Below are 14,682 nucleotides of genomic sequence, written 5' to 3'. Positions count from 1 at the left end.
TATCTATATATCTATATATGTCTCTCTCTCTCTCTCTATATATATGTCTATATATATTTATATATAGCTATATATGTCTATATATATTTATATATAGCTATATATATATATATATATATATTTATATATAGCTATATATATATATATAGATAGCTATATATATATATTTATATATAGCTATATATATATATAGATAGCTATATATATATATTTATATATAGCTATATATATATATTTATATATAGCTATATTTATATATAGCTATATATATATATTTATATATAGCTATATATATATATATTTATATATAGCTATATATATATATAGATAGCTATATATATGTGTACAGATAGATAGATAGATAGATAGATAGATAGATCGATAGATCGATCAAGGTCAAAGATTTCTTATGTGTGTACAGTTTTTTTCCACAAAAATGTGTTCACCAGTGCATTTACCAAAGAGGATTCACAAGTTCCTCGGATGCAAGAGCATCACAAATGTACTTGCTCTATATCACAATGTATCATGGTGAAAATCCATGTTAGCGAGCTCTTTGCCAAGTCAGTCCCTCCACCTGACAGGTACGGCACATCAGCTTGCTGACTAAACCACAAAATTATTGCTCAGGTCCGTCTCTGACTGATCACAATAAAAAGGACTCTCAAATGTGGAGTTTCAAAACACAACACCTCAAATATCACAAGTTGTAAGAGAAACAAGTTAGAAGAGAAGATGCCGCTGTACTTTTTCATGTCAGGTACAAAGTAATTACTATGTTAAACGGAATAGGTTTCATTCCCGATTTTGTGTTACAGTGCCTGAAAACCAAACTGGTTGTCATCTTTAGTGAAACACACACTGAAAAGGGTCTCAACAATTGGAGCAAATATTTTAATTAATCATTTTATCTGTTATTATAAATGCAAAACAATTTGCAATGTCAGAGGAAAGATGAACCTACATCCTCATTTTCATTGAAAAACATTAAAATAATCAGGGTGTAATTCATGTCAAACTGTATCAAACAAAGGATATGATGTGGAGATGAGAACATCAATGCAGCATATTCATACTTCAATAAAAAATATTTCAACTCAGGCTTTCTGAACATTGCTGCAGGTCTTATTGCTATAACATCTCCATGAATTGTGCAGCTCTATTTGGAAACACACGAAGCACTTCATGCATCATCTGAGGGTCCCAATTTTCATCCTGAGTGCTAAGAAACCATCCTCCTGCAAACCCAGACACACGTCAGTCACAGATCGCTTTAGTCTACCTTTGGCTTTAATAAGCAAGATTGGGGAGACTGGTGTTGGAAAGGAGGTGCAGAGATTTTCATCTCACCCTGAGCTAATGAAACCCAGGGGCTGCCATGATCGCACTGACAGGAGGGTGAGAGAGGAAGAAGAGAGGGAGGGGCTCTGGCTTTATGAGGGAGAAAATGAAAGCCAGAGGTATGGCCAAGAGTTTAATGGCATTTCAGCTACTCTTCATGTCTTCCAATGAAATGGCAGCAATTATGAAAAACAAGGCAGAGGTCCTAAAATTAGTCTATAACTCTAATAAAGTTTGAGGCAATGAGCTGCAGTTAATAAGGCAATGGTGAATGGAATTTGCAGAAGCATGCAGCAGGGGGAAGTAAAATAGATGGAAGATAAATGATAGGCATGAGCATTTCCTCTGTGTTCAACTTTAAACCACACTAAGTCATAGTCTGCCTTTCTCCTACCACTGAATACATTTCACCTGAATCACTTTCATTAGTCTGGGTTGGATTGCAAGTTTTATATGCATGATCTTTTACAAGCTTGTCCTCTTTGACAAGAAGGTTATCCATCTGTACTCAGCACCCATCACTCTGCTGTACCATTTCTTTTTTTTTAAAGGAAACACTGCTAATGTCCTATAATAATTTCCTTTTTTTTTCTTTTTTGGAATTTCTTCTGTAGTGGGTTAAGTGAAAGCACACACATGCTACTTCACATTAAGAGCCTGATACAATACACTAGATACGTAAAGAACTACTTCCCCACAAGATGGTCTCCTTATACAACTGGGCCACCAATAAGTGGGTCTGCATTCAAAGATATTTTACATTTTAAGCAACTTTCGGAAAATTGTCAACGGTAAATGTGAAATATTGTGTGTTTCCAAACACAACAGTGTCATGATTGTTGGGAGTTTGTTAGTTTGGATAAATGCAGTTTCTCTCTTCCGTAATAATTGCTAGAGGTTTATTGCAAGAGCAGCAGCTCTGGTAGGAGGCAACATGTAAAAAAGTTATTGTTAAATATCTACTAAGAAGAGCGGCACAGTCGTGCAGTGGTTAGCACTGTCGCCTCACAGCAAGAAGGTTTTGTCTATTTATACCTTCCCTTTTTTTCATAATATGTTTAATATTTTTTACTATGTTCATCATATAATCGTATTTTGTCTGTGTCTGTCCTTTCCCAAACATTTTCAATGGAGAACTTTCTCAGTGTTTCGATGTGTGTAGCACACCATCTGACGTGTCAGGTTAGGTTCACTGCGAGGATGAACAAACAATTAGGTCTTCAACTAAAAGTCATTTTCATCATCCTCAATTAATCTGCTGCTTATTTTCACCAATACTTGATGAAGTGTTCATCTACAAAATGTAAAACGCTGGATAATTTTGCTTGAAAAAAAGAAAAACTAAAACCTTTCAACTATTACTTCATTATCAAAACTGGCCATTAATTTTCTTACGATTAAGTAATTAACTGAATAATTGTAGCAGCTCTTCCTACAATCGTGTGTCATTATTTTGACTAAGGATTAATGCATTGATGCAGAAAATAGAATTATCTTCATGCTTCTTCATAGCACTCAACTTCGAAAACAAATGTGAAAAAACTGGTGTTGGTTAAAGACAATGAGGTCTTTGTAGGTGGGTTTTTTTTTCCGCATACAAAGCAGAGAGGTCGTTACTCAGGTGAACGAGGCCAATGCTAATGCCAGATGTGAACTCATTGGCTTGTTCCCACCTGGATGACTTTTGATGCAAAATCTGAAGAGTGTCACCAATGGCAAGCTATGCAAAACACCTCTAAAACACACACACACACACACACTTGCTCTCTCACTCAGCGGAGTGGCTGTGGTGAGTGCAGAACACATCAGATCATTTTCAGAAACGTGCAATAAGAACTTTAAAAGTACAAAGCCATTTAGCATAATTCATCCAACCAGCTGTTTAACAAACACGTAGAATGTTACCTGTTCATGTGTCAAATTCATCTAACTGTAGTTACTGAGAGAGAGCGCAGCCTCTCATCTAGCTACCAGCAGCAGAGTGAAGCGCAGGAACTGAACGTCAGTCAATATTTTGATGTCAAGAATATTTTAAATCAACATTTTAGTTTATTTCTAGGGAGGCATCAGAGTTCATCTCTACTGTTGCTGCTCAAAAAACTGTTAAGTTGTAGTTTTATTTAATTCAAATCCCAGAATTATGGGAGGAAAGAGGATAAACGCAAAGCACAGCACTCACACATCCAACAAAAAAACAGCGTATTTAAGGCATGTGCTGGACTACACGATGATGAGGCAACTTAAAAACAAGAAAACTCAGAATACTGTAGCTCCCTTTTATGCAATTTATTGGTGCATCAGGCTTGGAATGTCATCTAGAGAATAAAAACATTTTACTGCAGTGTTTTTGACTCACTTCTTGCTCTCACAATCAGCATCAAATTTGTTCATAAAGTTATGCAGATGCAGGTTACATTCATATTTCTAAACATGGTGGGGATGAGCAGGAGAGCCAACCATTCTCCCTTAGAAGACAGAGAGGTGAGTTCAGTGTCATGGTACAGCTTGTAATGTGTAAGCTTTTACTATGTACATTTATGGTGAGAACCAAGATTACACACACACACATACATACATATACATATATATATACATACACATATACATATACATATATATACATATATACATACATATGTGTGTGTATATATATAGATATATATATAGAGAGAGAGATATATAGATACATATAGATATATAGATATAAATATATAGATATAGATATATATCATATTGGTTTGAATCTATCCAAGCCACCGGAAGTTCATCAAGCCCCAACACAACATGGCTGCCTCCATCAGATGCAGGAGTTCAGATGGAAGACAGCAGAAGGCCAAGTGATGCTATGACTGGTGAGGGGGAGAGTTTATCAGAGCCATCGACACAATTTTTAAACCAAAATAAGCATTACTATGCATGTTTTTCTTTTGTCTCTTTACTTTCCTTTTTTTAAATAAATTGCTTTCTTTTTACCAGCAGATGGGTTTGCATGTCCATATTTTATGCCACATCTCTTTAATAGTGGGTTAAAACTCCTGTCAGTGTCAGAGTCTGTGTGTGAAATGCTTTGCTTCACTTTACAAACAAGCACTTAAAAGTTTTAGACAGAAAACCCAAGCTTTACCAGCGCTGTTTTATTCTTGATAAACATAGATTGCTTAGCTGGGAAAACCTTTTAAAACACAATGACGCATGCCTAATTTTGAAGACCGTCAATGGCAAGACCCCACCTCCACTCTGCACCTGTACACAGCCAAAGAAACCCACAACCAGCTCCTTTGGCCAAGTATGTTTCTCTGGAAGAGCCTCCAAAGTCTGGAATCAATTGCCGGTGGAGATGAGAAACTGCACCTCCTTCCATACATTCACCCACCATCTCTGTGAACAAATGTGAACACATTTGATAGCACGTTATTTGAGTGCATGTTTGTTTGCTAATATCAAGTGTTGTAGAGGCACTGTCTCTCTCATCAATTTTATATGACTGGTTGTATGGTCATGTTTTGACCCTATTATGTTTGCTCGGCAGAGCAACACATTAACAGCACTACAAACACACACTAAACAGTGTCCCAGCCCCCCCCCCCCCCCCCCCAACACCCATGAGGCAACTCGGCCAGACGGCCCGGAGCCGGTTTTCACATACACACCCATTCAAAACCTGGTACTAGACTGTTCTTGCTGTCAATGAACGTGCACAATATGCGCATAATGTAATTTCACCCCCTGAACATGCATGAAATTCGCTGAAATTCGCCACAATTGTCCAGTCTGGCTAAACATTCACTAATCCAAAAAACAAAACAAAACAAAAACACCACAGAAGTCTATAGCGCCACCTAGGGAGCCACACAACTAAAAGATAATTTTAGATAATTTGCAGCACTATAACTCCTCCCAGGAATGTCCCACAAACATGAGACCGACACCGTTGGACTCGTCTCATCAAGACGCAAAATTCATACACTCTGACCCCTCACCTATCTACAAAAGAATGTCCACAAATTGGACAAAACTGTCAAAATCAGGACTTTTTTTACTCCCCAAACAAAATCTATCTCTTCCTAGGGCATTAATGGTATCACTTCCAAACTTTCACACATTACTTTCCCAACTGTGCTGATTAAACATTGCTAACAGTTTTTATATGAATTACTCGGTTTGGATTTTACAAGCCCTCAAAGTGGGGGAGACACGTTTCACGCTTACAATGGAAGCCTACGGGGAGACTGTCTCCTCTCAGGTACATACTCTCAAACAAACGCTTCTCATGTCTACACCATCCATCCCACAGCTTTAACAAACACACCACTGCATTCCTGACCAAAATCCCTACAAAAATATATGTGTCACCTTTCACCAACGTATGTTGACTTATTCAGCTTTTACACACTACAATTCTGTTAATTCTCCTCTCTCTCCACTCTAGCACAGATCAGAGACAGAGCAGCGGGGGAGGGGTTCTTAAAGGGCCAGCTCTCAGCTCTGCTCTCCACTGTAGCACAGATCAAAGACAGAGCAGTGGGGGAGGGGTTCTTAAAGGGCCAGCTCTCAGCTCTGCTCTCACTCTAGCACAGATCAGAGACAGAGCAGCGGGGAGGGGTTCTTAAAGGGCCAGCTCTCAGCTCTGCTCTCCACTGTAGCACAGATCAAAGACAGAGCAGTGGGGGAGGGGTTCTTAAAGGGCCAGCTCTCAGCTCTGCTCTCACTCTCTGTATCACACTCAGGCTTCTAACTCCTAAACTACAAGGAACTACAGATTTGCCAATTACACCGTTGGATTCGGGCAGGTGTTAATGACGCGGCCTGTGGCTCAGGCCCTAACAACGCTGCATGCAGCTTTAATTTAATTTAATGTTATACTTCTGATGTGTTTTATTTAATGTTATACTTCTGATGTTTTATTTTTCTCCTTAGCCACCCTGTGCCTAGCTCAACATCTTGCCAGGGACAAGAACTACAGTTGAGAATTAGCCTGCTGGCTAACACTGGCACATTTACAGAAATGTTGATTAATGTGCTCTGTCCTTTAAATAAAAGAAATTAAATGAAAAAAAATGACTGAGATAGAAGCCTCAGTCTGACACCAAGTGAGTGCAAAACTCAGAGCTGTGCCTTTAAGAACCCCTCCCCCGCTGCACTCTGCCACCTGTGACAGAGTGGAGAGGAGAGGAGGAGTTTTTGATGGTCTTTGTGTGAAAAAGGCTCATAAGTTGGCAGATTTTGGTCAAAAGTGGAATGTAATACCATATTTTGGTAGGGATTTTTGTTAGGAATTAAATGGTGTGTTTTTTGAAGGTGTGGAAATTATAGTTTTAGACGTTAGAACTGTGTGTTTGAGAGTATGTAGTTGAGAAGACGGGCTCCTCCCTGGTTTCCATTGTAAGGTCAAACATGTCGGTTTTAATTACTTTAATTATTGCAGGTTACTGAGGCGATACCATTAACGCCCTAGAAGGAGACAGCGTTTGTTGGGGGGCCAAAATTTTCCACAATTTGACGTTTTTGTCCATATGACAAAAACCTGATGTCTCTGGAGATGAAGAAATCACAGAATCCTCCAATTCATCCGATGAGGTGAAGGAAAAAAAACTTTTTCCATTAACTCGTACATCATCATCCAGTTCGGACAGCACAGTGATGAGGACATCTGAGCTAGAGAGGGCAGCAGCAGAGATGGAAACAGACTGTTCAAGTCTATCTTACAACAGTGACAGTGGTCTCAGTCCATCATCAGACAATTCCAGTCTTTGTGATGTTCCCCTCTTTAAACAGAAACTGAACTTAGGTAAAGGTAACCCTAAAACCCTGCAGCAACTGCAGAATGAGTTCCAAGAATATGAGCACTCCATGCAAAAAGACAAAAGTTGTAACAAGCGCCTGAAACACAAAGTGAACCAGCTGAAAGAGGAGAGGGCTAAACTGAAGAGCACCCTAAAGGAAGTTAAGAGTATTCATACTGTCCTGGAGTGGAGGCATCAGGAGTTGGAATCTGATGTACAAAGTGTCAAACTCCAGCTTGAAAAGGAGCACGAAAAAGTGCATGATTCCACCATGAAGTACCAGGCTACCATGGATAAGCTGAGGAGAACTGAAGAGCAGCAAAATTTGGAGGTTCAGGAGAGACAAAAGGTGGCGCTCACCCTCAGATCCCTGCAGCTGGAGTTTGGACAACTGGTCAACAACATGCAACAGCTTGAGGTCACACACAGTCAGACCCAGAGGCAGCTTGCTAAGGAGCGCGCCTTGGTGGAGGAAGTAGTCGCTGACCACCAAAGGGAGCAGAACCAAGTGCAGGTGTCGAAGAGTGAGGCCAGTCAGAGGGAGGAGAAGCTGCTCAAGCAGAATTCCTCCTTACAAGAGCAGGTAAGTATCCTTAAAACAGACCTTGAAGATTTACAGGTCAAAAGTAGTGCCAAGGAAAGAGGCCTCATGGCTCAGAATGAGATCCTCAAGGGTGAACTGGAGGCTGCTCACCGAGATCTCAGAATAAATACTGATACCCTGAACCAAACTGTCTTGGCCTGTAATGACAAAATGACAGCCTTAAAGTCTGAGCTTAATGCTAAATTGGAAAAGGAACTGCAGACTCATGAGAGACTAGAAGCAGAGCTCGATTCTGCTCGCACTGGTCTGGCTGCGGCCACACAGGAAGCTGGGCATCAGATGGCTGTTCACACAGGAATACAGAAAGCTCTGCTGCAGAAGGAGGAGGAAATCCAAAGTCTTAAAAATAGATTTGCATCCAATCAGGTGGAGGCTGCAAAGACAATGTCCCACAAGCTGGCCAAGGCAGACGCACGAGCTAACAGCATGGAGAAAGAGGTTCACCAGATCAAAATGCAGCTGGCAGACAAGGACGTGCTGCTAAATGTCCTTCAGCAGGACAAGGACCAGCTTGTTGCACGTGTTGAAGAGCTGGAAACTTGTCTGCAAGCTAAAGGGGAACTAGTCAGCCATCAAAAAGCAACAGAGACGCAGTCATCCAAAAGACAGATTGCAGGTGTCATGTTAACACAGTGTGTAGAAGAGCTTGAGAGGGAAAAAGAAGAACTGAACACAAAGATGAAAAAACGAACTAAGCAAGTTAAGAAAATACTGAAGCTAAAGAAGAATTTGGACCTCCTTCTGGATGAAGAGAAAAAGAGAAATGACGAACTGCAAAAAGAAATAAACAGGCTTCAAACTGCAGAGAAGATATCAAAAAAGAAACTGCATGTTCAAGACAAAGGTGCAGTGAACCTGGGCAGGCAGGGCCAGGATGAAGGGGCTGCCAAACACATGAAGGGAGAGGAGAAGAATCCCCAGGTTTTGGTGGAGGAGGGATCATCTCATCACACAAAGCTGGAGAGGGACAACAGGAAACAGAGGGACCAACTTCAGAGGCAGAATGATGATGAAACAGAGAGGAATAAGAAGCAAATGGAGGAGATGATTGAATGGAGGAACCGGGCGACACAGCATATGCAGGGAGTACAGGAAATTGCGTGTCAGGGGAAATTCAACATCTTCCTGCAGACCCAGTTAGCGTTTCAAGAGGAAAAGTGTCAAATTAAAATGGCCCACCTGCATTCCCAGATGGAGCGGAGGATTCAGAAGCTGCAGCATAAACTGGAGCAAAGTCATGTCACACAACAAAACATACTTGATCAAATTGACTTAATGCGCACAGAGCAAAATATATACAAACGGCAAAAGTGTATAGAGGAGATGAACTTTAGGGAGGCCCTGACATTACAGTTAGAGAGGACCAATCGTGAGATCGAAGTTGCCAATTCCAAGATCGTCAATCAGAACAGCACTCCGCTCATCACCTGAAGCTTTACAAATGGTGGATGTGCAGGACCATCTTAACTCATCTATGGCTTTAAAAATCATTATCAATAAGCAGCAGCTGACATCAGGATGAAATTTAAGCTCCTTTTTATGGTTGGGGCTGGAGCCTTTACCTGCTGTCATTGGACGGGGACAGAGGGAGGGGTACATCTGTTTTATCCCCCCTTCACACTGAAAAATGTGTGTCAACGCGGGTTTTTGGACACGCATTTGCTCGGCATTTAGGGCGCATTGAAGCTTCCAAAAAGAAACAAACAAACAAACAAAAAAACGGGTCTGAACTCCCGCTGTGACTGTGTGTTTACACCAAACGTGAATTCACACATCCGCGGGAACAGTTTCCATACAAAGTCTATGCAAACGCACAAGTGAGGTGAAATTTCAGTCGGGCGGCAAAAATGAGGCGAATTGACCCAGGAATGAATGTTGATTGTGCCAAACAAAACAAAACCAGAAATTTGTGGGTGTTTTGCCCACAGTAGGAGACTTAGCGTTCGGTCAGGGGTGCCACGTCATGATTTGTCGGTCTTCATAACACAAGTAAGTCGGTGTTGGTCCCATGTCTGGAGGACACTCCTACAGGCTGTGGTGGGCCTTTGTGTACCTTGGTGGTGCGACTGAGCTGTGCGTTTCCTTTGTTTTTGATTTGTCATATTGCACTTTTACCCTAAAGTAAATAATGAATCAAGTTCAAACTTGTTTTGAGCCATTTATTTGTCATCTGTTGTTTGCTTTTGAGTAGAGCAGAGAAAAAAATCAATTAAAATCGGGAATCAGATTTTTTTTGTTTAAAAAACAAACAGACAAACAAAAAAACAAGGAGATTTTATTTTTCGGCCATATCGCCCAGCTCTACTTAACTGTCCTTTACTGTGTTGAGTAATGTAGCCTATACAAATAAGGGGAATCTGCAGTGTTTCTCATTTAGCACTATAGTGTCAGGCAGGTTTCAGGTGTGTTTGCAATGTTTATAGGCAGGCATTGTGCAAGAAGAGATGGACATGCTGAACATTTGTGTGCCCAACACACGTCCACATAACTGCCAGTCACAGCTGGAGTTGATACCCATGACCACAGACTTCTCTCCATTTGACCCGGGAATGAACGTTGATTGTGCCAAACAAGACAAAACCAGAAATTTGTGGGTGTTTTGCCCAAAGTAGGAGAGTTAGAGTAGCCTTTCTAAAGCTTAAAATACCAAGAGCACCAAGGTGCTCTCCTTACTTCATATAGGAAGCGTCACACTGCAGTGCAAGTATGAGGTGACAAGATGGATAAGTTCATATTAGTCTTTTTCATCATTCCAAGAAGACCATGATGTCATAAGATGTGGAGAAGTAAGTTGAGATGCAGGGGTGGAGAAGAAAAGCTGCTAGCGGAGTCTTTTCCTCTGTGCCTTTCCAGGGTTATTGATCGACAGTGGCCAACAGCTGCTGGTGTGCTGGTTGTATCTCGAGCAAATTAGGAGTTGTGATGAGTGTCCTTGGCGGACAGTGAATGCCGCCCTTTTATTAAACTGACATAGTTTCAAAGGCACATGATTTAAAACATTCAATGTCTAAATCCTCGCACGTGGGTGATCGGCTGCAGAGAACCATTAAACAGCAGATTCACTCTGAGATGTCCAAAACGTGCTTGAGACGACTTTTTTTTACACGCCATGTACCTCCTAATCAGATGAGAGACAGCCTGCATAGTAGCATACAGAATAAATGCGCAATACAACTGCAACTAAATAGATAATGGGTCCTTCCAAATGACTGAAATAATTCAGGCATTTATTATGTTCCACCGAGCACACAAAATATTGCTCTAAGTGAAAAGCTAAAGATATTTTCACAAAATAAAATTAGGAAATTTGTCTGTTCTTTCGAGGCTGATAAAAAAAAAAACAAATAATGATGGCCCCTAATCTAGCCAAATATTATCAGGCTGAATCGCTCTAAGCCGAGTATGAACACTTATTCATTTTCTGCAGTCGTAGCTGAAGGCTCTGGACGGGTCACTGAGGCTATTCAAAGTGGACCCACAGAGGCAGGAGGCACCTGTGACAGACCCCCGATGTGTCCGTTGGACGGCCGTGTCAGACAGCCGCTTCGGGAGCGTTGACTCCCGTCCAACACCAGCAGCTGTTAACACTATAAAGATGGAGGAAACTTCTCTCTACCTTGCCCCTAGTAAGCAGAGCCTTCATCAGAATTACAGCCAACACTCCACCGCGGTATTATTTTGACGAAATAGGTGAACTACAGCTAACGTTAGCTTCTAGAAGTTTACATAGTCTTTTAAGAAATATGATCAAAATCCAATACTCTGTCTCTATGCCGAATGGCAGAGCTACTTATATTACTAATACTTCACTACTAAGTATTACTTCGAGAGGTACCTGATGCTGCTTATTCTTAAAATTGATGATTTATTGACTGTAGTCTGGTATGACGAACCGCACGTTCTCTCTCTCACGTCAAGAACATGGCATAAGTCGTAAATCGGTAAAAAAAAAAAAAAAAAAAAAAATCCATTAGGCTTAGTTTTAATCATGGCTGTGTTGGAAAGGCAGATTTTATTTCAGTACTAACGACTCAAAGACACTGTCATTAACGTTAACCTTTATGGATAAACCGTACTGACATAGTTTTATCAGCGAAGAGAGCCTGTCCACCGCCCCAGGTCCAGGTTCGCCTCTGCAAGCTACCACAGCTGGTCAACATTGCCATTTTTATGAGCGTTTACCAGAAAACACTATCAGCTGGTGACAGGGATCCCAGCTGTGTGATGAAATCATTCAATGACAGGCTCACCTGCAACATTGAAAATGTTCTGCTTCCATTCCGTAGCCTCGCTGGATGTTAGAAAACCTCGGAGGACGGAGATCTCGATGTCCAGGAGCATTTCGGACGCCTCCGGTTCCTGCTCTTGTCAAGCAGAAGCTGCTGTCTTCACTCAAGACAGCAGTGGAACACAAGCCAGCGAATAAGTCAGTTTTTCTCAAGCCGTGATGAAATGTTTATTCCCCATGTGGAGTAAGCAGCATCAGTGAGCAGCCATGACAGATGCGCTTTGCATTATGGGAGCCGGACTGGAGCTCTGTTCGGAGCGTTCCTGCGCGGTAACTGTAACTGGTGGGATGCTGCGGTTTGGTTGGCAGTTTGTAATGAAACATAAACATTTGATGTAACTTTTCACGAGCCGTATTCACACAAAGCGCAGAGATATGACACACGGCAAAGTTGTATTACCCTTTGACTGGCATAATCGGAATCTATGTACAATAAAAAAAAAATGGATAGCATTGTCGAGCCACATGAAATAAATCAACAGAATACCGTGTACTTCGAATAAGTGAAGTTAAAAACTATACAAGTTCCATAACGTCTGTACAAACAACATTGTTTTCAGTGGCTATATGAAAGTGGCAATTTATATGACAGATATCAGAATAGAATATTATAGCTCCACTTCTGATAACAGAGGCCAAAGTTATACCGTATGAACTGGTGAATTACCCTTTACAGGTATCACACTCGGTGTCAACATCAATTGCATACGGCACACACAACAAATTACACTTCATTTCAACAATACCTACTGCACATATATTGCACTTGATGTCAAGAATTATTATCATTGTTGGAAGAGGAAAGGAGGCCTGACATTTTGAGGTCATAAGACCTCTGGTGCAACAAAAGCGCAAGCAAGAACAGGTGTGCTGATTGGTCCAATTAGTGCAGGAGCTCAAACACCTTCTGCTTCAGTAGTTGTTCACAACTAGGAGTGATTCACCTTGAATATTGGTTCGTAGTCTGCTTTTAAAACTAAAGATTTGGGCCTGAGCTGTGTTTCAGAGAGTAATTCAGCATGTTTTATTTAAATTTGTGTTTATGTAACATCCTTTGGAATATTGATTGACTTCATTCTGATATGTGACGAGATTTGTCCACTGACTCAATTGTGTTGTGTAATTGTTTTGTTAAATATTATCACAGTCCCATCCAGACCATATCCAGCTTTTGGAATGGACTTCTAGGTTTAGACTTTTAATTTCTACGCATGATTGTCTGCTTTATTTTGTTACTACTTACCTCCTGTGTTGTTGTGTGCCTGTCACTCCCTGTCTTTGTCAGCTTTCTGCCTGTTCTGAGTGTTTGACCCGCGTCAATCAGTCCATCAATCACAGCCCTGCTCCCGTCTCTTTACCCTATCAGCTACTTCCCTGCCCTTGCGTTCTGTCCTCTATGCCTTGAGTATTTGTTTGTTTAGTGTCAGAGTTTGTGATTGTGGAATCACTTCTTTTCTAGCCGGTTTACCAGGATTTCTTTAAAGATTCAGTTTGAAAAGAAACTAAAGTTCTCAAAAGTCCTGCCTGCTCTGCATCTTGGTCCTACCATCACATGATGGTTGTATCCCAGTTTAAAACCAACCATTCTTCCTTGGACTCGGAGGAAAATAAAATGTTACAGAATTCCACTCCTTGTGCACATCAAAACTTTCTAGTGATCTGACAAAACAATGATTTCTTATGGTACTTGTGTTGCTCCGAACGTGAGTACATGTGGAATCTATACAAATCATTAAAACCACATACAACTTTCATATCATACAACAGCCCTGCATTAGATTCCCTTTCATCGGGATTATGATCATTTTTTAATTGAATCTCTCCAGGAAAGGAGTTGCTTAATTTCAGTGAGGCTGTAGTTTGTACCACTTTTGTGGACCCAGGGGGAAGAAAGAGCTCTAGAAACGAATCAGGTGCTTACTGAACTGCTACCACATTTAACCACCAATTACCGATTGAGGTAGCCGAGCAAGTCCCATTCTCTTGCTGAGGGTGGCGTCGGTGAGCTTGACGTTGGCATCGTGACATCCTGCCGAGTCGGACTACGAGGACGAGCTGATTGTTCCTCATTAAACACCATGCGTGTGTTTAACCGTTAGAGAGGCAGCCATCTTAAGAGCGCTGACTGCCCATTCACCAGCAGCTGGAGGAGTATAAAATGCTAGCAATCTGCACGGCCTTGAACTGGAGCCAGACTGTTGCCAGCGATAAACAGTCCAGGTTAAAAAAAAAGTTACAATGATGAGACACAGATGAACCTTAGGGGATACCTCATCTTGCTTTATCTCGTTGGAGCTTGAGATTTGAATGCACTCTGGGCAATAAGTCTTTCTCAGTTCACGTTTAAAAATGCTTTATTACAGGTGAAAAGTGATGGAATGTGGTGGAATGAAAGCACTTAAGTGTGATATAATGAGGTGCGTGCGGAGACATCTGTGCGGACAAATGCTTGAATGTGATGGAAGAGTTCAAAGCTCAATTAGGTGTTTGTTTTGGAATGAAGCACATTTAATCAAGTCTCCCCTGACATAGAGCTACACAAGCATTTGGCTTTGGTGTTCAATCCCGCCACGTCAGACAGCTGGTTTGGGCTCCAACAGGATGGAGTCAAAGGGAAACTGGACCTGCCAGCAAGTAGGTTTGGTTTATAAGGCACGTTACCACAG

The 14,682-nt window shown here is 41.1% G+C and overlaps 1 protein-coding gene across 1 annotated transcript in view; it reads right to left on the bottom strand.

The window, feature by feature from the left end:
* ttc27 (tetratricopeptide repeat domain 27) overlaps window positions 1-12,300 on the bottom strand; it is an 83,183-nt gene extending 70,883 nt beyond the window's left edge. Inside the window, exon 1 of the mRNA XM_086180866.1 lies at window positions 11,979-12,300. Within this exon, the coding sequence (XP_086036992.1) occupies window positions 11,979-12,069 (91 nt within the window). The 5' untranslated portion in view covers window positions 12,070-12,300. The remainder of the gene's footprint in view (window positions 1-11,978) is intronic.
* Between the last annotated feature and the right edge of the window lie 2,382 nt (window positions 12,301-14,682).

The sequence above is a fragment of the Aulostomus chinensis genome, chromosome 16, assembly GCF_037954235.1.
Source record: "Aulostomus chinensis isolate RoL2024-O1b breed Wild chromosome 16, RoL_Achi_v1.0, whole genome shotgun sequence".
NCBI classification, from domain to species: Eukaryota; Metazoa; Chordata; class Actinopteri; order Syngnathiformes; family Aulostomidae; genus Aulostomus; species Aulostomus chinensis.
Note: the sequence above shows the minus strand (reverse complement) of the source record. Positions and strands in the feature narration are given on the sequence as shown.